Source organism: Rousettus aegyptiacus, unplaced genomic scaffold (genome assembly GCF_014176215.1).
Source record: "Rousettus aegyptiacus isolate mRouAeg1 unplaced genomic scaffold, mRouAeg1.p scaffold_m13_p_9, whole genome shotgun sequence".
In the NCBI taxonomy this organism is placed as follows: Eukaryota; Metazoa; Chordata; class Mammalia; order Chiroptera; family Pteropodidae; genus Rousettus; species Rousettus aegyptiacus.
This window is the reverse complement of record NW_023416312.1, coordinates 57436521-57460388: the sequence shown is the minus strand read 5'-3', so window position 1 is coordinate 57460388 and position 23868 is coordinate 57436521. Positions and strand designations below refer to the sequence as shown.

Below are 23868 nucleotides of genomic sequence, written 5' to 3'. Positions count from 1 at the left end.
AATCCAAGACCCACGGAGCCAATCGAGATGAATTGTGAGCCTTTATTAGCCGGCCGGCGACTGACTCTCTACCACGCAGGGTTAGAAGAGATCAGCCCCGAACTCCCAGAAGAGGCAGTTTATATAGCTACCAGCACATCCTTGAGCAGATCACCACACCCTTGTTAACAGTTGTCCGTTAGCATCTCCTTGATCAGATTACCCTGGTTAACAGTATCTCCTTGATCAGATTACCACACCCTGGTTAACAAAATCAGAAGTAAATATTTAACACTGGCTTACTGGAAAATTGTCCACCCATAATAGCACTTCTTAATCCTTTCAAATTGTTTTTTATCCTTCCAATCACCTTCTCATCTAGCAATCATTAAAACATTCTCTCTCTCTATATATATATGAGTCTGTTTTTGTTTTGTTTATTTTGTTCTTTAGAGTCCACATAAAAATGAAATAATATGGTATTTGTCTTTTTCTGTCTGACTTATTTCATTAGCATAATAACCTCTAGGTTCACTTATTTGTCATGAATGGGAAGATTTAATTCTTTTTTCATGGCTGAATAATATTTCATTGTATATATGTACCACCTCTTCTTTTTTTTTAATTTAACTTTTTATTAAAATTATTGGGGTGCCATTGGTTAATAGAATATATATGGTTAACTCAGAAAATGGCCCCTCCACATACTCAGAAGACCGATAGCTGCCAAGGCAGCACCCAAGGAAGACAGTACACAAAATTCTTTCAACATTGCCCACTCCCAAGGACGTTTTCTGCTGCTCCCATGAACATTATCTGCTCCTGTAACCAAGTAGCACAACTTGCTTCCATCTGTCTGAGGAGGTGGCTGCTCCTTCCCCAATGAAGTAACTCCATCCTCCGCTTGTAAGCATAAATAATTCTGCTTGCACTTGATTAGTGTTATGCTCTGATTCGGAACCCTATGAGCCGCAAAGGAAATGACCACCAATGTAAGCACATAAGGGAGTTTATTGATGAACTTGAGTTCGGACCCAACTCCACACACTGCCACAACAATGTGTAAGAGAAGAGTCCCCTCCTTGATTTTACAAACTTATTTAAAGGGCAAAACCACAAGCTGGGGTGACTTGTCTTGGCATTGCAGGATTGGTAAGTTAAATTTGACCTTTACAGACATTGGTGGATGAGTAGCCGCAAGGGAGGTCTAGCTAGTAAACTACAGAAGGTGTTGGGAGGGGTTAACGTTCCTGTGGCTGTTGTGGTATTTCCAGGAACTGGCAAAATGGAGGCCTATTACAAAATGGAGTCACTTTGGTTCTTCATTCCCCCCTTCTTCTGGAAACTAGCTCAATCTTGAGCTCTAAGGGATGGTCTAAGGGATGCAAGCATAGGTACAGAAGCAGAAAGCACGAATTAATCGCAATGTTACATTTCGGAATCTTCATTATGGGGGAGGTGATTATATCCTCTACTATGTAGTACGAACAGTTTGACAGTATCTATTCTTTTCCGTACGTATGACAGTATGAAATTAAGGACACATGGGCCAAAGGTGGCTAGGAGATGAAGGATGACTAGGGGCCCAGCTATGGCTGAGAGCAGGGTGTTCAACCAGGGTGACCAATTGAACAATCTCTGGAACCAGTTATCAGTTTCTGCTCTTTGTTTTTTCTCTGGTGTCCAAGTCCTGCTGTACTAACTGTAGGCTTTCTCTAATTATCCCAGAGTTATTTGCATAGAAACAACAGGTCTCACCTGAGGCCATACACAATCCATCTTGTTCTAAGAACAATAGATCTAGTCCCCTTCTATTTTGGAGGACAACCTCAGCTAACGAGTCAACCTGTAGTTCTAGACAGCTAATGGTGTCTTTCGGCATTTTTATATCCCTATCAACCCATACTCCGTGTTCCCGCAGGTCATTCTCTCCCTTGATAAGGGCTGTCATGCCTACTGCCGCCAACCCCACTACTCCGAGACCAACAAGCAGAGGGATGAGAACAGGTACAGGCCGTTTCTGAATCCTGTCCCAATTGAAGAAATGACACCTGCCCTCTGGTCCATTATATAGACCTGAGGGAGTAGGATGACCAAAATACAAATGTTAGCTTTTCCTGTGTTAAAAGGGGCTGAGGCGGCACATTGAGTGAGGCCACTATCACATACAAGCAAGGTATTATTGGGAGCCTGATAAAACTTATCTCTTGAGGCGGGCACTATGGTGGTCTCGTTACAGTTCCCAGAGTACAAGAAGTTGGCTAATATTCTGGAGTAATTCTGCGAAACTAAGCAAGTCCCCTTTCCTTGTACATCTCCTAAGGTAAGCCTGGGGGATTCCCAGTCGCAGTCACGTGCCCTATTAAGCTCAGTTATACTGAGAGAGACAGAAACTCCGATGTAATAGGGGGGCTTCGGGTATAAGCAGAGCCAGCAATCTCTACTAATATCTGGGGAGGTTCTGTTAAGCACCCCATGCACCTTAGTTAACATATTCACTAGCTGTCTCTCAGGCTTGGGTAGCGGCTGCTTATGACTAATGTGGACTGGGATAGGAGTTAAGGTTGAAAACTCTGGGGCCTTAGGAGAGGCCTTAGGAGCAGTCTCCTGTGGTAGGTCCGGCATTAGGATCAGAGAGTTGGGCCCTATGGGGAGAGACCTTCTAGGAATGTCTTTCACTTGTATTGTGAAGTAAAAGCCTGTGTCATATCCATACCTATAAAGTCCGAGTCCCCAGGTTCTTTCCGTGATCCAATAGCCTTGTTCTGCCCTACTACCAATCTTAATAGTCAGGAGAATGGGGTTGCAGGACCCAATATTACAAGCATGGGAGCGCGGCCCCCTCTGTAGTATAATGTGGCTATCTGTCTGTTTAGTGTAGCCACCTAAGGTGGAGATGGTCTCACAACCCCAGGTAGCACAGGAGAAATCACTCTGCTGCCCCCCACATTCAGATCTTGTACTTTCTTGGGGACAAATATATAACTCAGTGTTTAAGAGGCGTTTTTCCGCCCATAGTGTACCACAGCCGGGTCCCCCTTTATAACCCAGATAGTGTCCGGCCATTATGACAGTGAGGGGGTTCTTACCAAGCTTGCACAAGTCTACCTGAAGCTGTGGGTTCTCATGGCTGGTAATATTCTGTGCTACTACTTCACCTGTCTCAGTTATGATAAGCTCCCAAATCCGTGGTTAATGAACATTTATATATATCCCTGTTATTTCCACGCATACAGAGAGAAAAAGCAACATTCCTACAGTTTTTGTATACGGATTTTCAAGGGGTTGTCTGAGTTTCTGGAGACAGTCCATTGTGAAGAGGGGTTGTTCTGGTCCTGGAGTGCATGAAGGTCCACTGGCCGGGCGTGGGTATGGTGTATCCAGGTGGCAAGGCCATCTACCTTAAGTGCCATGGGGGTGGTGAGGATGACAATGTAAGGTCCCTTCCAGCGTGGCTCTAGAGTCTCACGCTGATGTTTCCTGACGAACACCCAGTCACTGGGCTGGAAGTGGTGTGGCTGCGGAGGAGAATCAGTTTCATACAGAACTTTCAGCCTGGTCCAAGTGTCTTTGTGAGCATGCTGTAGGGTTCGGAGAGAACTGATAAGCCTATTATCATCTGCATCAAAAGCATTAATAGTCTCCATTCGTAGTGTGGGAATAATCGGGGGAGGTCTGCCATACACAATTTTAAAAGGGGTTAGGCCAAGTCTATAGGGGGTATTATGGACCCTATAGAGGGCAAAGGGAAGGAGTGTCACCCAGTCCCCGCCAGTCTCTTGGGCTAATTTAGTTCAGGTCTCTTTTAGGGTCCTATTCATCCTCTCTACCTGTCCTGAGCTCTGGGGTCAATATGCACAATGTAATTTCCAATTTGCCCCAATTATAGAAGCTAGCCCTTGAATTACCTTAGAGGTGAAAGCTGGTCTGTTATCAGACCCAATCATAGCAGGAAAACCATACCTTGGCAGGATGTCTTCTAGAAGCTTCTTGGCTACTACATGAGCGGTCTCGTGCTTCTACCCAACCTGAAAAAGTATCTATGAAAACTAATAAGTACTTGTAGCGAAAGGATCCTCTCTTAACCTCAGTGAAGTCTGTCTCCCAGTAGGCTCCAGACTTGGCTCCTTGCAGCCTCGTCCCTGGCCGGCCCGAGCCGTGCTTGGCATTGGTTATTTGGCAGGCTTTACAGCTTGCTACAATGTTTTCGATCTTGGGGTGAGCATCTTTGATCTTAATATTTGCCCACCTGATAAGGTCCAGCATCTTTCAAGCACCCATGTGAATGGTCCGATGTACTTTGAACAGGAGCTGCTCTCCAAGTCTCTCTGGGAGGATTACCTTACCCTCTTTAGTGTGCCACCAGCCAAGGTGTTCCGTGGAAGCTGGCTGTTTTTCTATCCAGTCTATGTCTTCTTGGGAGTATATAGGGCTGTCAGGCAGGCTGGGGTCTCCGGGGTCTGGGAGAGCAGCTGCTAGGACGACCTCAGACCGAGCTACATCCTTAGCGGTTTTGTCTGCCAGGGCATTCCCTCTGGACACTGGGTCGTTTATCTTTTGAGGTCCCGGACAATGTATGATTGCTAATCTTTTAGGTAGCCAAGGAGCAGTCAATAATGCTAAGAGCTCATCTTTATTCTTAATAGACTTTCCTTCTGCCATCAGCAGGCCCCGCTCTCTGTATATAGCCCCATGAATGTGAGCCTTAGCAAACGCATACTGGCTATCTGTATACACATTCGGTACCTTATTTTTTCCTGATGTTAAGGCCTTAGCTAGTGCGACGAGCTCAGCACGCTGGGCTGAGGTCCCGGGAGGCAATGGCTCAGCCCAGACAACCTCCGTTTCCAATACCACTGCTGCCCCAGCATACCTCTGTCCATCTCGGATAAAACTGCTGCCATCCGTATACCATGTATGGTCCACTCCCAGTATAGGGTGATTCTGCAAGTCCGCTCGTACCCCGTGGACCTGGGCTAGGATGTCATCACAGTCATGCAGGGGCGTGTTGAGGTCAGGATTGGGCAGCAGAGTGGCCGGATTTAAGGTTGAAGGAGGCTGGAAAAAGATTCTGGCAGGATTAAGCAGTAAACTCTGATAGTGAGTGATTCTAGTGTTGCTGAGCCATCGATTGGGTGGCGGTTTCAGTACTCCCTCAATAACATGAGGGGTGGTTATGTACAGAGTCTGTCCTAAAGTAATCTTATCAGCATCTTTTACCAGCAACGCAGTCACGGCAATGATGTGCAGGCAGGCAAGCCAGCCAGCCGCCACCGAGTCTAGTTTCTTTGAAAAGTATGCTACCAGCCTTTTCCAGGGACCCAACTGTTGGAGTAGAACTCCTTTTGCCACTCCCCTGTTCTCATCAATGTAGAGATGAAAAGGTTTAGTGATGTCGGGTAGCCCTAAGGCCGGGGCACTCAGTAAGGCCTGCTTTATCTGATTAAAGGAATCATCCATTTCCTAGGTCCAGTGGAAATCTGGTGTTGGTTTGGTGGCCTCGTACAGGGGCTTAGCCAGTTCAGCAAATCCTGGGATCCACAACCTGCAGAACCTGGCAGTCTTGAGAAACTCCCGCATCTGTCTCGGGGTGGTCGGAGTGGGGATCTTAAGTAAGGATTGTCTCTTTCCTGGCCTGTGATAGCCAACGTTGGCTATCCTTGAGTAGGTAGCCCAAGTAACTTACTTGGGGCTTGCAGATCTGGGCCTTTTTGGCAGAGGCCCAGTACCTTAAGTCGCCAAGGGTCTGCAACAAGGCCTTGGTCTCCTGCCGACAAATCTCCAGGTCATCGGCCGCTATGAGGAGGTCATCTACATACTGCAGGAGGGTCAGGTTTGGGTGATTTCTGCGGAACCCACCTAGATCTTCATGTAGTGCCTCATCAAAAAGGGTGGGAGAGTTCTTAAATCCTTGAGGCAGTCGAGTCCAAGTCAGTTGTCCATGTAGACCTCATTCCGGGTCTGCCCATTCGAAGGCAAATAAGTCCTGACTCTTTGGGGCTAGCGGCAAGCTGAAAAAAAGCCTCTTTCAAATCAAGCACAGTATACCAAATGTGGTTTGGAGGCAAGGAGCTTAAAAGAGTATACGGATTAGGCACAGTAGAGTGGATGTCAGTGACCCTCTTATTGACTTCCCTGAGGTCCTGTACAGGCCGATAGTCATTTGAGCTTGGCTTACGTGCCAGCAACAGGGGAGTGTTCCAGGCCGACCGGCAAGGTCGTAAGATGCCGAGGTCCAGGAGGTGCCTAATGCGTGGCGTAATCCCTTCTTTAGCCTCCTGAGACATTGGGTACTGTCGAACCTGGACCGGTTCTGCACCCAACTTGATCTCAACGAAGATCGGGGGTCTGTGCTCAGCTAGGCCTATTCCTCCTGTCTCAGCCCATGCCTTAGGAAATTCTCGAAGCCAATGGTCAATGTCATCTGGAGCTGAGGGAGGCTGGGGCAGTAGCCGGTATTCATCTTCTAATTTGAGGGTAAGTGTATGCACCGGACGGACGGCAGCATCCGTCACGATAGCTTCCCCTCCGGAGTGGAAAGTAATTTGGGCCCCTAGTTTGGTGAGGAGGTCTCTTCCCAACAGGGGATAGGGGCAATCTGGTATAATCGCAAATGAATGTGATACCTGGCCAGTGCCCAAGTCCACAGTTCTCTAAGTAGTCCATGAGTACTCTTTGGTGCCAGTGGCTCCTTGGACCCATGAGGTTTTGCTGGATCAAGGCCCTTTATCTACTAAAAACTGAGTGGGCTTCCCCTCCACCTTAAGGGTTACCCTGGGTTCAGGGAGGGGAGCCAAACCCCGTCCCCTCTATTCATCATCTTCTGCTAAAACTTTTACCTTCGGCATCTTCTTGGGGCAGTCACGAACCCAGTGACCTTCCTCCTTGCAATAAGCACACTGGTTTTTGCCCAGGGGTTGCCTACCTTGATTCTTGGGCCTTCTTTCTGATCTCTTATCTTCAGACAGTTGTTTAAGTTGTTGGTGGCGCTCTCTAGGTTCGGCTGCTGCTGCCAACAGGATCCGAGCTAAATCGCAAATCTGCCTCTTTTCAGCTTTGATTTGTTTCTCATCGGGAGTGTCTCTGCTGTTATATACTTTTTCGGCTACCTCAACTAGGTCCTTAAGCTGTTTTTTCCCCTAATCTTTCTATCTTCTGCAACTGTTTCTTAATATCTGGTGCCAACTGGTTAATGTATGCTAACGCCACCATCCCGAGATTTTCGGGTTTTTCAGTATTAATAGGAGTGTTTTGGCAAAAAGCATCCATTATTCTTTCTGAGAAAGCAGCCGGACTCTCTTCTAGTCCCTGTCTCAAATCATATACCTTAGTCAAATTAGTGGGCCTTCTAGCGGCCACTTTGAGACCTGCCAATAGAGCCTGGCGGTACACTTGGAACTGCTCCTTACCTTCTGCCATATTATGGTCCCAGTCAGGCCTAGTTACTGGAAAGGCAGCGTCTATAGCAGCCTGGATGGTGGTGGGGACACCAATGGGGCCCGGAATCAGTGTCCGGGTTTCAGAGATGATTCGCTCTCTTTCCTCTGTCATGAACAAAACTTGGAGGAGCTGCTGACAGTCGTCCCAAGTGGGCTGGTGAGTGAACAAAATAGTCTCAAGCAAATTAGTTAAATCTTTAAGGCAATCGGAGAAAGGGGCATTCTGAGATTTCCAATTATAAAGGTCACTAGTGACGAAGGGCCAGTAGTGAAACTGCCTGTTACCGTCAACCTCCACAGGTCCTGCTGCGCGCAGTGGCAGGACTGTGGAGTCTGCCTCAGATGGCGGTGGTCGCTGGCGAACCCCTCGAGAATTATGAGCTGGGCCGCCTGGCAGGGGATCCAAGAAGGCGTTCTGGGGATTAGGGGGGAAAGCATGCCGGGAGGGTTGCTGCCTGTAAGGTGGGGGAGGAAAGAGGACTTCTTTCTCCGAGCCTCCCTGCAGAATTGGGTACGAAGGGGCTGAGGGTGAGGAAGTCTTAGAAGGCTTGTTTTTCTCAGGGCTCCACAGGAGCCTTCTGTGGATGAAGAAAAGGTTTCAACCAAGATGGCGGGTCTATAACAAGATCCTTCCATACAGTGATATAAGGGACTTGATCAGGGTGTCCTATCTTCGGCCGGAAAATGACGCCCTCTACTGTCTGAATGAGAGCAAGGTCAAAAGAGCCCTCTGGAGGCCAATCAACACCAAAGGAGGGCCACTCTTTCGAACCTCAAGCAAGAGACGGTGGGCACGCTCTTGGACGTCCTTGACGTGGCTGGTTAGAAGGTCTAGGGGAGAAGAAGTGGTTTGTCCCATGATTTAAAAGCAAGTACAAACAGACACGATTCCAATAAAGACTAAACTACTTATAAGTAAAATCTATCTTTGACTGAGGGTCCAACTAGAAGGCACCACGGCGATCAGTCCTAGAGAGAGAAGTAGGATAAACAGGGCGACAAGGAGGATGGTGACAGGAGACCACCCTCGACAAGACATCAACAGAGAACTAATTTGATCACAAGATCCAGATGGTCGTGAAGACTCTGATGGTCTCCCAAGATTTCCTTGTGAGACCCAGTTTAGGGACTCAGGACGTCTCCCGAGTCCCCGCGGTTGTGGTTCGCGAGTGCGTCCACTCTACCACTAATGACCACACAGAAGAGCAGAAGTTTCAGGATATACTAACTGAACCTTAGTATCCCAGTTTGCAACACAGAGCAGACGTACTCAAACACTTAGAAGACACTTACCGGCTGGCCGGACCATCTGACTCCCTTCGGTGTGTCCCTTCGGGGCTGGGGGGGATCCTGGATGAGCCCCCAAATGTTATGCCCCGATTCAGAACCCCACGAGCCGCGAAGGAAACGACCACCAATATAAGCACATAAGGGAGTTTATTGACGAACTCGAGTTCAGACCCAACTCCACACACTGCCACAACAATGTGTAAGAGAAGAGTCCCCTCCTTGATTTTACAAACATATTTAAAGGGTAAAACCACAAGCTGGGGTGACTTATCTTGGCATTGCAGGATTGGTAAGTTAAATTTGACCTTTACAGACATTGGTGGGTGAGTAGCCGCAGGGGAGGTCTAGCTAGTAAACTACAGAATGGGAATTCCAGGGCTATTCTAACTGGTTGACCACCTCTGGTGTTGGGAGGGGTTAACGTTCATGTGGCTGTTGTGGTATTTCCAAGAACTGGCAAAATGGAGGCCTATTACAAAATGGAGTCACTTTGGTTCTTCAATTAGCAGCAGTTTTTCTTCCTGCAGCTCCAATTAGCTACTGCTGAAGCTTCCCTGCCTTGTGAGTAATTAAAAAAAAACAGCATTTCTCACCCCTCTGGTACTTCTGTGGTTTTTCCAGACTATCCAAACTCAGGGGCAAGTTCCAGGCCTGGGGCTCCTGCGTTATAAGTGGCTTCTCATCACAGAACAAAATCTGAACTCCTTGCCCAGGCCTCCAAGGCTCTACAAGATCTGCTACTAGCCTACCTCTCTGAAGTCATTTACCTACCATGCCTTCCTCTCCCAGAGCTATAGTCATTGGGTCTCAGAGGAGCTTTATCCAAAACCCAGAAGGAAGCCATTAAATGAGTTTGCTTAGATTTACATTTCAAAAAGATCCCTCAGGCTGAAGGGTGGAGAGCAGATCTAGAGGGACTAAGAAGATAAAGACATTGAGAAGGTATTGTTGCCACAGGCTTGGGTGGGGAAAACACATAACTTCAAATGCCAACTCCAACACTTATTAGTTTTATGACCCTGGGTCCTCATAACACTTGATATGCATCAGGTACAGTTCTAGGTGTTTTGTTTGTAGTAGTAACTCATATAATCTTTTCTAAATTCTGTTTCCTCTTGTCAAATAGGGATTTAAAAAAATAGTCCCTGATTCTCAGGATTCAATAATCCCGAATATTAAATACATTATTTATTTGTAATGGGTCTTGCCACAGTGCTTGACACAAGGTCAGCACTCAGTAAATATTATTATACTTATTAACACAGGCTTTAGCCTCAGAAATAAATATAAGTGAATGCATTTAGGCAGTATTATTGTTAAGGGTGGAAAATCTTCAAATGGCCAACTTCTACTTTCATTGTTTAATGTTAAACAGGGTGTAGTTCTAGGAGATATTCTGTGCAAAGATATGCTAATGTTAAGGGTGTAGTTATCCTGTGTAAAGATATGTTAATGGCCAGCTTCTGCTTCTGTAAACCTGCTTGCTTGCTAGAGGGGGTTTTGGGGCTTTTATGCTATCCCTTCTGGAGAATCGGGGCTGATTCTCTAGTGGGGAGAGTCAGTTACTGGTGTCTAATAAAGGCTCACAATTCAATTCAATTGGCTCCGTGGGTCTTAAATTTGATCGCTCCACATCATCATTATATGAGGGATGAACACAAGGGACTCTGGAGCTGGACTACCTAGATTATAAATCAACCTACAATTTACTAGCTGTCAGACCTTGGATATAATATGCCTCATTTATTTTATGTGTAAAATGGGGATGATAATAATTGTATCTACCTCATACAGTAGCTGCGATAATTAAATGAGCTAATATGCATACATTATTTGCTTGATCCATAATAAATGGGCTAATAAACTCAATAAGCAATGAACTCAATAAATGTTTGTTATTGTCATTATCGTTGCTGTCTGAGGTATATCTGCCCAATTCTACTGAATCGGTGATTTTATTTGTGTTTTTTAGCATGCTCATAGAGTCGAGATTCTTATAGACTCAACTCATTTTAATTGTCATCCTTTGTTTTACTGTGTGTATGTTTTTTGTTCGTTTTTACTTGTCACTATTTGACCAGTGGGAGGGCTTTTCAGACTAGATTAACTGTCATTAAACAACAATAATACCCCACATAAATCTGAAAAGACTCTTTCTGAAAGCATATAGTACAGTAGTATAGTAGTTACAAGCATGCATTCCACAATCAAACTACTTGGGTTCAAATCCCAGATCTGTCATTCACCAACTATGTGGCTTGGAACAAGTGATTTCATCTTTTCCTACATCAGTGTCATATCATCTCTGTACCACAGGGATGATGGCGGTATGAATTCCAACAACAGCCTTAGTAGATAAACACTAGTACTAAGGCTGTTGTTGGAATTCATTCATGTAAAGTTTGTAGGATAGCATCTGGCATTGAGTAACACTACAATCCATGTTTTCATTATTAAAAGCACCTAGCCCAGAGTAGATACATGATCATTATAGTTAGTATTACTGTTATAATTCACATGTGTATATTAATTTACAAATTTTCACTCATTTTGACATTCATTATCACATTTGAATCATACTAAGGTCATGCCGAAAAACCAGGAAGGTATTACCAATTCCAGTTTACAGATGAGAAAATTGTGATTGCCCTGGACTTATTATTTGAATTTTTGATGTCTTACATGCCATTTTTTTGATTTTGCAAAGAAATCCTGAAACTCCAACATAAGATTAAAGATTAGTTACCATGATGTTATCATTTTTAAAAAGTTTTTAATCAGTAAATTATCTATGATTCCTTTAAAAAGACTAACTGAATAAAATTAGTTGTGACCTTATTAATAATCAGCTATAACCTAATTACATGTAACTGATAAGTTATAATAGCCAACAGTAACATGGAACTGTGAAACACTTCACTATCTGGGAAATTTAAAGTGTGTGTGAATAAGAGACTCTCAAGTGTCATCCAGAATACAGGTTGGTGCCACACTCCACAGGTAATCTCTGCTATCTAAGTCACTTCATAAAGGTCACCTCAGGCTTATTTATCAGTTATGATGACTGGCCATGACCAGTGGAGGAGCTGTTGTGCACAAGTTGACCCTATTGCATAGGATTTGCTTTAGAAAGTGCTCTATTGCCTGCAGAGTCTGCCCTTTGGGTTGTCGTTTGTGGAGGTGTATGTATGATGCTTTGCATACTGTATTTTCTTCATCATTTCATCTGTCAATGTATATTTATTTTTTTTCAACATTTAGGTATTGTAAATAGTGCTATAATGAATATGAACATGCTAATTTCTTTTTAAGATTCTTATATCAATTATTTGTATAAATACCTAGGATTGCTGGATTATATGGTTCTTCTATTTGTAATTTTCTGAGGAACCTCCATGGCATTCTTCATAGTTGCTAAATCATTTTATATTCCCCAAAACAGTGTAAAATGTTTTAAATGTCTCCACATTTATACCAATGCTTGTTGCCTTTTTTTTTTTGATCAAAAGTCATCTTGATGACATCAGGTGGTCACTTGATGACTTATTTTGGTTTTAATTTGCATTTCTCTGATTATAACTGATGTTTAGCACCATTTTATACATTTCTTGGACATTTGTATGTCTTTTTTGGAAAAAATGTTTCCATTCAGTCTATTATTTTTAAGTCAGACCGTTAGTTATTTTGCTGTTGAGTTCTCTGAGTTCTTTTTACATTTGCAGATTAGTCTTTTGCTATATATATATATATATATATATATATATATATATATATATAGTTCAAAAATATTTTCTCCCATTTTATAAATTACCTTTTATTTTGTTGGTGCCTCCTTCCTTTGCTGTGAAGAAGTTTGATGTAGTCCCACTTGTCTATTTTTGCCTGGATTTTTTCTGTCATACACATGAAACCATTGCCAAGACCAATGTCATTATTATTTTTCCGTCTCTTTTACTCTAGGAGTTTTATAGTTTCAGGTTTTGTGTTTAAGTCTTCAATCCATTTTGAGTTAACTTTTGTGTATGGTATAAGATAAGGTTATGATTTAATTCTTTTGCATATGAACATTCAGTTTTCTCAACACCATTTGTTGAAGAGACTATCTTTTCTCCGTTGTTATTCTTGGCACCTTTGTCAAAGAATGATTTACTATAGATGCAATAAATTATATTTTAAATGTCATGATTTTGATAGGAATTGGTTTGAATCTGTAGATTACTTTGAGTGGTATAGACATTTCAACTCTGTTAATTTTTCCAATCCTTGAACACTTAAATTCCTTTACATATATTTTCATATGTATTCTTTAATTTCTTTCATCAATGTGTTTCTGTTTTCAGTATATAAGGCTTTAAACTTCTTAGCTTAATTGATTCCCAAATATTTTGTTCTTTTTGATCCTATTATAAATATAATTTTTTAATTTCTTTTTTTGATACTTTATTGTTAGTTACTGAATTTATTTGTTCCAACAGATTTTTTAAATCAAATCTTTAAGGGTTTCTTTATATGAGATCATGTTATCTGAGAACAGGGCTAACTGTTTTTATTTCTTTTTCTTTTGTAATTAATCTGTCTAGCTCTTCTAGTATTGTGTTAATAGATGTAGTAAGAATGAATATTCTTGTTTTTTATCCTGATCCTACAGAAAAACTTTTCAATTTTTTACCACTGAGTATGATTTTAGCTGTGGACTTTTCATATATGGCCTTTACTATGTTGAGCTACTTTTCTTCTCTTCTTAGTTTATTGCCTATTCTAGTTTGTTGCCTTTCATTAAAGTGTTTGAATATTATAAAATGTGTTTCTGCATGTATGAAGACAATCATCTATTTTCTTTATTCTGTTAATGTAGTGCTAGATTTGGTTTGCAAGTATTTTTTCTGAGGATTTTTGCAGATATTTATCAGGGACATTGAACTAAAGTGTTATTTATTCTCCTTGAGATTTCTTTCTTTCTTTCTTTTCTTTTTTTTCTTTTATGGTCTGGATTTGGCATCAGAGTAATTTTGGCTCCATACAATGAGTTAAGAGGTGTTCGGTTTTTCTGAATAGTTTGAAAGAAGTTGCATTCATTCTTTTTCAAATGTTTGGGAGAATTCACAAGTAAAGCCACCAGCTCTGGGCTTTTCTTTATTGACAGGCATTTGGCTACTGATTTTAACTACAAAGTAGTTGTAGTCCTGTTTAGATTTTCTACTTTTCCATTATTCAGTCTTTGCATGTCTTATGGTTCTATGAATTTATTTCTTTTAGGTTTGTATAGCATTGTTTATAGTAGACTTTTTGATCCTTTAATTTCTGTGGCTTTGGTTTTAATGCCTATATTTTAATATCTGATTGTATTTACTTAAATCTTCTCTCTTTTTTTACTTAGTCTAGGTAAGGTCTTTAAAATTTTTATTTCTAAAAACCAACTCTTAGTTTTCTTGATTTTGAAAATTATTTTTCTATCATCTGTTATTTATTTATTTTATAGTCTTTCTTCCTGTCTACGCTAAATTTGAGCTTACTTTGTTCTTTTTCTAGCTCTTCGATGTATAATGTTAGATTATCTATTTAAGATCTGTCTTTTTTTAATGTAGGTGTTTATCATTAAAAGCTTCCTTTTTAACACTGCTTTTGCTGCATTCTATAAGTTTTGGTATGTTGTTTCATTTTTGTTTGTCTTAAATCATACCCTTTTTAATTTTTTCTTTGATTCGTTGGTTGTTCAGAAATGTGTTGTTTTTTCATGTATTTGTTAATTTCTAAGTTTTCCTCGATATTTCTATTTTCATATCATTGTAGTAAAAAAAAAACACTAGATATTATTTTGATCTTTTTCAATCCATTAAGCCTTTTTTTGTAACTTAACATGATATTTATACTGGATAAATTCTCTCTGTGCTTAAAAAGTGCATTCTGCTGCTGTTGGGTGGAATGTTCTTAATATTTACTAAGTCCATTTGAACTATAGTGTTATTTAAGTCCTGTATTTCCTTATTGATCTTTTATTTGGATTTTCCCCCCATTATTCAAAGTGGGATATTGAATTCTCTTATTATTATTATGTGTTTATCTATTTCCTCCTCAGTTCTGTCAATGTTTGCTTTATACGTTTATGTATTTTGATGTTTGTTACATTTCTTATAAAACAGGTCTATCTATGATAAACTCCTTAAACTTTTGTTTTTCAGAGAAAAAACATCTCTCTGAAGAGCATATTTTCAAGGTATAGTATTCAGCACTTTTAGTAGTTTACTCCCTTATGTTCTACATGGTTTCTACTGAAATATCCACTGATAATTTTTATGGGAGCTTCTTTGTACATAATAAGTCATTTTGTCCTTCTTACTTTCAAAGTTATCTTTGTCCTCATTTTTTTTGACAATTCGGTTATATTGTTTCTCATTGTTAAATTCTTTCAACTCATCTTGTCTGGAGTCTTTGGGCTTCTTGAAATTATGTCCATCTTGTTCCACGTATCGGGGAAGTTTTTAATTATTGTTTCTTTATATAAGCCTTCTAATTCTTTTTCTCTTTTCTTAAGCAGCATGACTTCTTTTTTTTCTCTAAGTACAGTTTTAATAAGATCTGAGTAGGCATTTTTAATTTTTTTAATATTTTAATGTTAATTACATTTGTTGGGGTAACATTGGCTAATACAATTATATCATTTTTAGGTGTACATTTTAATTTCTCCAGTTTCCTTCAACTACCATATATTTGATCTCCTTTACCAATTTCACCACCCCTATCCCCCTACATTTGACTCCCTTTACCCCATCTACCTCCCCTCTCCTCCCCCACAACCCACCCTCTAGTACCACTAGTCTATAATTCATGTCCATGAGTCTCTGTTTGTTTGTACTGTTCATTTGTTGTTTTTAGGTTTATATCCCACGTATAAGTGGTATCATGTGATTTTCAACTTTTTTAGTCTGGCTTATTTCGCTTAGCATGATTATTTCAAAGTTCCATCCATGTTGTTGCAAATGGCAGTATTTCATCTCTTCTATGGGTGAGTAATATTCCATTGTATATATGTACCACAGCTTCTTTAGCCAATAATCTATCATAGGACACTTGGGTTGCTTCCATGTCCTGGCGACTGTGAATAATGCTGCTATGAACATTGGTGTGCAAATATCTTTTCAGATATGGGTTTTCAAGTCTTTGAGGTAAATGCCAAGTAGAAGGATTGCTGAATCATATAGTAGATCAATTCTTATTGTTTTGAAGAACCTCCATACTATTTCCCATAGTGGCTGCACCAATTTGCAGTCCCACCAGTAGTGTATGAGGGTTCCTTTTTCTCCACATCCTCTCCAGCATTTGTCATTACTTGTCCTGTTGATTATAGCTATTCTAACACGTATGAAAGAGTATCTCATTGTGGCTTTGATTTGTATTTCCTTAATAGCTAGCGATGACAAGCATCTTTTTATATATTTGTTGGCAATTTGTATGTCTTCTAGGGATAGGTGTCTATTCAGATCCTCTATCCATTCTTTGATTGGATCAATTGTTTGTTGTTGTTGTTGTTGTTGTTGTTGTTGTTGTTGAGTCATTTGAGTTCTTTGTATATTTTGGATATTAGGCCCTTATTGGAGGCATTGCTTGCAAATATATTTTCCAATTGGGATGGTTGTCTCTTTATTTTGTTGACAGTTTATTTTGCTGTGCTGAAGCTTTTTAGTTTGATGTAGTCCCATTCATTTATTTTTGCTTTTGCTTTCTTTGCCTTTGAGGTCAGATTCATAAAATCCTTTTTAAGTCCAAGGTCCTTGAGTTTCATTTGTATATTTTCTTCTATGTATTTTATTGTTTCACACAGGTCTTATATGCAGGTATTTGATCCATTTTGTGTTAATTTTGGTGTGTGGCGATAGACAAAAAACTAGCTTAATTCCTTTGCAGGTGGCTTTGCAGTTTTCCCAGCACTATTTATTGAAGAGGCTTTCCTTTCTCCACTGTGTTTTTGGTTTTTTTGTCGAAAATTATTTGCCCATATAAATATGGGTATACCTCTGGATTCTCAATTCTGTTCCACTGGTCCATGTATCTGTTTTGCTACCAATACTATGTTGTTTTGATTATTGTCGCTTTTTGGTATAATTTGAAGTTGGGCAGAGTGATGCCTCCAGCCTCATTCTTTTTTCTCAGAATGGCTTTGGCAATTTGGGGCCTTTTGTACTTCCATACAAATCTGATGGTTTTTTGTTCATTTTTTTTAAATGCCTATGGCATTTTAATGGAGATTGCATTAAATCTGTATGATGCTTTAGATATTATGGTCATTTTAACTAAATTGATTCTTTCAATCCTAGAACATGGAATATCTTTCCTTTTTTTTGTATCATGTTTGATTTTTTAATAGGGTCTTGTGGTTTTCATTGTATAAATCCTTCACATGTTCTGTAAAATTGATTCCTAGGTATTTTATTCTTTTTTTTGCAATTGCAAAAGGAATTATTTTTTCCACATTTTTTTTCTGACACTTCATTATTAGAGTATAGGAACACTATGGGTTTTTGAACATTGACTTTTTATCCAGCAACTTTTTTTGTATTTGCTTATTGTTTTTACTAGTGTTCTTGTGGAGTCTTTAGAGTTTTCAATATAGAGAATCATGTCATCTACAAATAGTGACAATTTGACTTCTTCATTTCCTATTTGGATGCATTTATATCTTTCTCTTGCCTGATTGCACTTGCTAGGACCTGCAATGTTATATTGAATAACAGTGGCGATAGTGCACAGCCATGCCTTGTTCCTAATCTTAGATGGAAGGTTTTTAGTTTTACACCAGTAAGTATAATGTTGGCTGAGGGTTTGTCATATATGGCCTTTATTATGTTAAGGTATTTTACTATACCAATTTTGTTAAGTGTTTTGATCATAAACGGATGCTGTATCTTTTTGAAGGCTTATTCTGCATTGATTGATATGATCATATGTTTGTTATTTTTTAATTTGTTTATGTGATGTATCACTTTAATCAATTTGTGTATTGAACCATTCTTGTGCCTTTTAAATAAAGCCCACTTGATCGTGATGTATAATCTTTTTCAATACGTTGCTGTATTCGGTTTTCTAGTATCTTTTTTAGGATTTTTGCATCTGTGTTCATGAGAGATATTGGTCTGTAGTTTTCTTTTTCTTTTTTGTATTATCTTTACCAGTTTTGGTATCAGATTAATCTTGGTCTCATAAAATGAGTTAGGAAGTATTGTCTCCTCTTTGATTTTTTGAGGAGAATAGGTATTAAATCTTCTTTGAATGTTTGGTGGAATTCACTGGTGAAGCCATCTGGTCCTGGGCTTTTGCTTTTTGGTAGGTTTTTGATGATTGTTTTAATTTCCATACAGCTCATCAGTCTATTTAGATTTTCCAGTTCTTCTTGATTCAGTCAAGGATGGTTGTATCCTTCTAAGTACTGGTCCATTTCTTCTAGGTTATTGAATTTGGTGTTATATACATTTTCACAGTATTCATGTGTGATTCTTTGTATTTCTGTGATGTCAGTTGTAATTTCCCCTCTTTCATCCTGCTTTTGTTTATTTGTGTTCTTTCTCTTTTTTCTGTAGTGAATCTAGCCAGGGGTTTGTAAACTTTATTAATCTTCTCAAATAACCAGCTCTTTATTGCATTTATTTTTTTCTACTATTTTTCTTTTCAATTTTATTTTTTATGCTCTAATGTTGATTATTTCTTTCTTTCTGTTGACTTTAGGCTCCATTTGTTCTTCTTTTTCTAGTTTATTTTTAATTAATTGATTAATTAATTAATTTAAGTTGCTTTTCTAGTTTTTTTAAGATGAAACATTAGGTTTTTTATTTAGGCTCATACTTGTTTTTGGAGGTAGGACTGTAATATTATGAACTTTCCTCTTATAACCTCTTTTGCCATGTCCCAAAAGTTTTGATATATTGTCTTATCATTATCATTTGTTTCTATATATCTCCTGATCTCTCTTTTTATTTCTTTCCTGACCCAGTTATTCTTCAGTGGCATTTTGTTTCCTCTCCATGTATTTGTGGTTCTTCCTGATTTTTTTTTGCAGTTGATCTCTAGTTTCAAAATATTATGATCAGAGAATATGATTGGTATGATTTCATCCCTCTTATATTTGTTGAGGCTATTTCTGTCTCCTAGTATGTGGTTGATTCTTGAGAATGTTCCATGTGCACTAGAGAAGAATGTATAAGCAGCTGTTTTGGCATGGAAAGCTCTGTTTATATCAATTGGTCTAAAGTGTCATTTAAGGACGTTATTTCCTTATTGATATTTGTTTGGGTGATCTGTCCATTTCTAACAGTGGGGTATTTAGGTCCTCTACTACAATAGTATTTTGGTCTGTTTGTCATTTTAGTCCTGTTAGTAATTGCTTTACATATTTCGAGGCTTCCTGAATAGGAACAGAGATACTAATAAGTGTTATGTCTTTTTGGTGGATGTTTCCCTTTATCATTATAAAGTGTCCCTCAGTATCTTTCTTTACTTTTTTTTTATTTTGAAGCCTATTTCATCTGATATTAGTACCACTACTCCCACTTCTCTGAATGCCATTTGCTTGAAATATCATATTCCACTCTTTCACTTTGAGTCTATATTTGTCTTTGGAGCTGAGATATGTCTCCTGGAGGCAGCATATGGTTGGGTTTTGTTTTCTGATCCATTCTGCAACTCTGTACCTTTTTATCGATGAGTTCAATCAATTTATGTTTAGGGTGATTATTGAAATATGAGGTCTTCTTATAACCATTTTATCTTTTACTTTCTGGTAGCTCGGTGTTTCCATTGCTTCCTTGTGCTCATGTTTCTGTTTTCTTTATTTTGGTTGGCTTTTGGTTTTTCCTCTTGTTCTTCTTGTTTTATGTTATATGATTCAGTTTGGAATCTTTGGCGCGTGGTTACCATTATGAATATGAGAAGGATATGTGTATGTATGTGTATATATATATATATATATATATATATATACATATATATACAGTCATCCATTTTCTTTTGCATGTACCTTATCTCCATTCCAATTTGCAAATTTGGAACTTTGAATCTTCCCTTTTTCAGTCATCATTATTTCAGTTTGTCCCTATATGTGCTGAATGTTCATTACTATTTTGTTATAGCAATTCTCTTGTTATTATTTAAGCTTATAATGCCCTGTTATTTTAAGGGTTGCACTCCTCTGCTTCTATTTGCCTAATAGTTACTTTACTCCTAATTATGTATTTTTTTGTCATTTTGTTTTAGATGAACTGACTCCTTTCATTATTTCCTGTAGTGCAGCCCTTATACTGGAGAATTCCATCATTTTTTTTTATGTCTGGACAGGTCTTAATTTCTTCTTTATATCTAAATGAGAGTTTAGCTGGATACACTATTTTAGAGTGGTAGTTCCTTTCAGAGTATGGTTTAAATGTTCAATTCCATTCCTTTCTGGCGTGTAATGTTAGTGCTGAGAAGTCCGATGATAATCTAATGGGTTTTCCTTTATAAGTTACTGTTTTCTTCTCCCTGGCTGCCTGGAGAATTCTATCTTTGTCATTGATTTTTGATAACTTTAATGCAATGTGTCTTGGTGAAAGCCTTTTCAGATTGAGATAATTGAATGTTCTGTTGACTTCTTGAATTCCAAGCTTAGCTCTTTCCTTACATTTGGGAAATTCTCGTTAAGTATTTGTCTGAAAATATTTTCTAATCCCTGCTCCTTTTCCTCGCCTTCGATGATGCTCATTATTCTTATGTTTACTCTCCTGATGGTATCATCTCTTTCTTGAATTTCTCTTTCATTATTTTTTATTCTTTGGTTTCTCTCTTCTTCATTCTGATTTATTTCTAGATTTCTGTATTCAATATCACTGATCCTGTCCTCCATTCGGTCTGCTCTATATCTTAATCTTGCTATTTTATTTTGTAACTCTTGCAGTGTGTTTTTTAATCCCCAGAAGTTCTATTTGGTTCTTTCTGACAGTTTCAATCTTCTTGTTCTACTCATCTAGTTGTTTTTCAATTCCTGAAATTTTGATATGATTCATTTTAGAACTCACTGAGCTTTTTTAGAAGTATCATCCTGAATTCTCTAATTTAAGTAGAATATTTCTATGTCTGTAAGTTTATTTTCTGGAGATTTTCTCTTTCTTTCTGAGGTGCCTTGTCACCTTAGTTGTTAATGGCGTTTAATGGACTATTTGTCCACCTGGAGATTAATGGAAATGTATTCTGCTGTTTTTCCAGAAAGAGGATTTATTATATTAAGGTCGGTCTTTAGCCTGCTGCAATGAAGACACTTTTCTTTTGGTTTCCAGTAGGTGGCATCTAAGCCTCTTAGATCCTTACTTAATATAAAACCTTAATAATGCCTTTTTATTTTCTTGTAGACATTTAATCACGTTCGCCACCATCAGTTTCAGTCTCCGTCAGTTTCTGCGACAATCTAGGCAGCGCTTGCTCAGTTTTGAAAGGTATGGGGGGAGGAGCCCTCTGTGTTGAGAGTTGGGGGCTGCCACTCAGCCTCAGTTTTGTAACCACGGCTGGTAAAAATCAGCTGTTGTTTGTCTGTGGACCCATCCTTCTTCGCTGCTTTCTGCCTTGATGACTTGGCCCTGCTGCTGGCTGTGTGGAACTCACAGCACTCTCAGGCAGGGCTATTCAGGGAAGTCATCACACCTTATCCATTCCCCCTCCTCCTTTAGGGAGTTTCAGAGGCTTTGAGAGACAGCTTCAGTATCAGAAGCTTTTGCTCAGATTCCCCTGCAGCTCCACAGTGTTCAGTCTCGGAGGGTATGTGGGGAGGGGCCTTCTGGGTTGCGAGTTGGGGGCTGGGTCTCAGCCTCAGTTTTGCAACAGTGGCCAGTAAAAAAATCATCTATTGTTTCTCTGTGGTTCTGTCCTGCTTCAGGCTTTCTGCCTTGATGACTGGGCCCTGTTGCCATATGCATGGAACTCACAGCACCTCCAGGCAGGGCTGTTCAAGGAAGTTGCCATGCCTTCTCCCCTTCCACTCTTCCTGCAAGGGGCTCCAGAGGCTGTGAGAGGCAGCTTCTTTATTTCTTCTAGTCCACTGCATGACACCTAGGGTTCTGATACGTGGTAGCTCTTATGTGCAGATCCCGTATTCAGGAGCGCCAGTGTGCAATTTGGGTGTTTCTCATTGAGTTTTAGATGTTCCACTTACAGTTGTTTCGAGGGGAGAAATCTGAGGATGTTTCTCACTCTGTCATGTTTCCCAGAATCCAGTGTGATTTCTATAATGCTTGATGATATCCCTTAGGTCCCTTAAGCTTTCTTCACTAATTATTTCCCCACCTCTTCTAATTTCCAATAACTCGTGTTCACTATCCCTGATCCTTTCTTCTGCTTAATCTAGTTTGCTATTGAACTCCAGTGAATTATTCAGTTCAATTATTGTGTTCTTCAGCTTCATTATTTCTTTTTGGTACTTCTTAAATATTTTCTCTTTGTTAAAATTTTTACTTTCTTGATACATTTTTCACCTCATTGAGCATCTTTATGGCAGTTATTTTGGATTCTCTGTCAGATAAATCATATAAGTCTGTTTCAATAAGGTTTGTTTATGGAGATTTATCTATTTTTTGGAACATTTTTGCCTGATTCTTCATTGTTCTTGAATCTTTGTGTTGAAGTCTGTACATTAGGCAAAGAAACCACCTCTTGAACTCTTACAGGAGAATATCTGCACCAGTCAGCTCAATAAAGATCCTAGGAACCTCTCGACATTTTTGTGCTAGTTTAACACACTTTGTTTTTTGCAACCCTTAGGCACCCAGGGTATGACAAGTCCAATCAATGCACTGTGACAAAAAGAGACTGAAACCAGTTCCTTTGGCAGTCCTCATAAAAGTTGGATCATTGGACATCCCATCCAACTCTTTCCCTCTCTTGGGATAATTTAGGAACTAGGTTTTTCATTTGCCCACTCTATGTTAAAACAGGTGTTGGTTATGTTCAGGGGGTTACGTTTACCACCATTCCAAATATCAATATCTGTTCTCATTTGCCCCAAGGTGGCTAGCTTAAGCCAGGTCCCATCAACATTCTGAGACAGGAAAGTAAGAAGCCTGTCCTTTGGGGTGTCCTCAGAGAAGTTGTGGCTTTCCATGCCAAGACCAATTTGTTCCCTCTCCAAGGAGAAGCAGAAAGCTGTGCTTTTATTCTGTTCACTCTGTGCTGAATCGGGGAGAGTATCCATGGCTTTTAGCAACTCAAGTCACCAGTCCCATTCTTCCCTAGGCTAGACTGGGTCCAGCTGGTTAGAACTCCAAGGCTGACAAGACAGATGCCAGTTCTTTGGACAGCCTTGGAGAAATTGAGACATTGAGTATATAGATCGATATTGTGTTTCCTCAGAGAGAAACTGAGAGCTAGGATTCTTTTATTTACTTGTTCTGTCTTGAGGAAAAAGAAAGAGCTTGACCTTCTACTAGCTTGCTCTATCATAGCTCCAAGACTGGCAAGGTAAAATTTGGTCCTCTGGGGAGATTTTTTGAAAAAGTTGGGGTGCTTCATGTGTAAGCTAACTCTTTCCTTCTTCTGGGAGAAGCTGGTCGCTAGGGTATCTATTTCTGATCATATATCATCATACTGGGAGTGGTGATTTTAGTGAGAGAGTGTCTTGAATCTATTCCTATCAATTTCAGTGAATCTGGTTTATTTTAATTCATTTCTGCATTTTTTGCAAAGAAATTTATTTATGAGTTGTTGCTTAATAAATATATTTATAGGGAAAAACAAAGTTTAGGGCTTTCTCTCTGCCACCTTGCTGATGTAGCACCCTATATAATTTTATCTCATGGTACACTTTCTAACCCTAATTCATCTTTGATTTTAGGCATACATTGGACAACATTTTTGTTATAACCTGATATAAAAGATTAAGAAACATGGGCTGGGCAATGCTTACTGGATTACAATACTCAAAGTAATTGATGGATTATCATGAGTTTGACAGCCAAAGCCTGGAAATGTTCCAGAGTTTTGTATCTAAATTTATCAGGCTGAACTTTAAAAAAAAAATAGAACTAAAAAAAAGATCTTAATGCAAACATATATGTTATGTTTATGTGTATATATATATTCATATTTATATTTATATATTAAATATAAATGTTTTATATTATATATATTTAATATAGTGAATGCTGGAAATGAA

General features: G+C 39.3%; 1 protein-coding gene across 1 annotated transcript; it reads right to left on the bottom strand.

Moving 5' to 3' along the window:
- Window positions 1–3233: 3233 nt before the first annotated feature.
- Window positions 3234–22908, bottom strand: LOC107505962. Its single transcript, XM_036226548.1, is given in 8 exon segments — window positions 3234–3993; window positions 3995–4368; window positions 4456–5595; window positions 5597–5998; window positions 6000–7112; window positions 7114–7996; window positions 8712–8892; window positions 22683–22908. Coding segments are annotated over 8 exon segments (5079 nt in total).
- Between the last annotated feature and the right edge of the window lie 960 nt (window positions 22909–23868).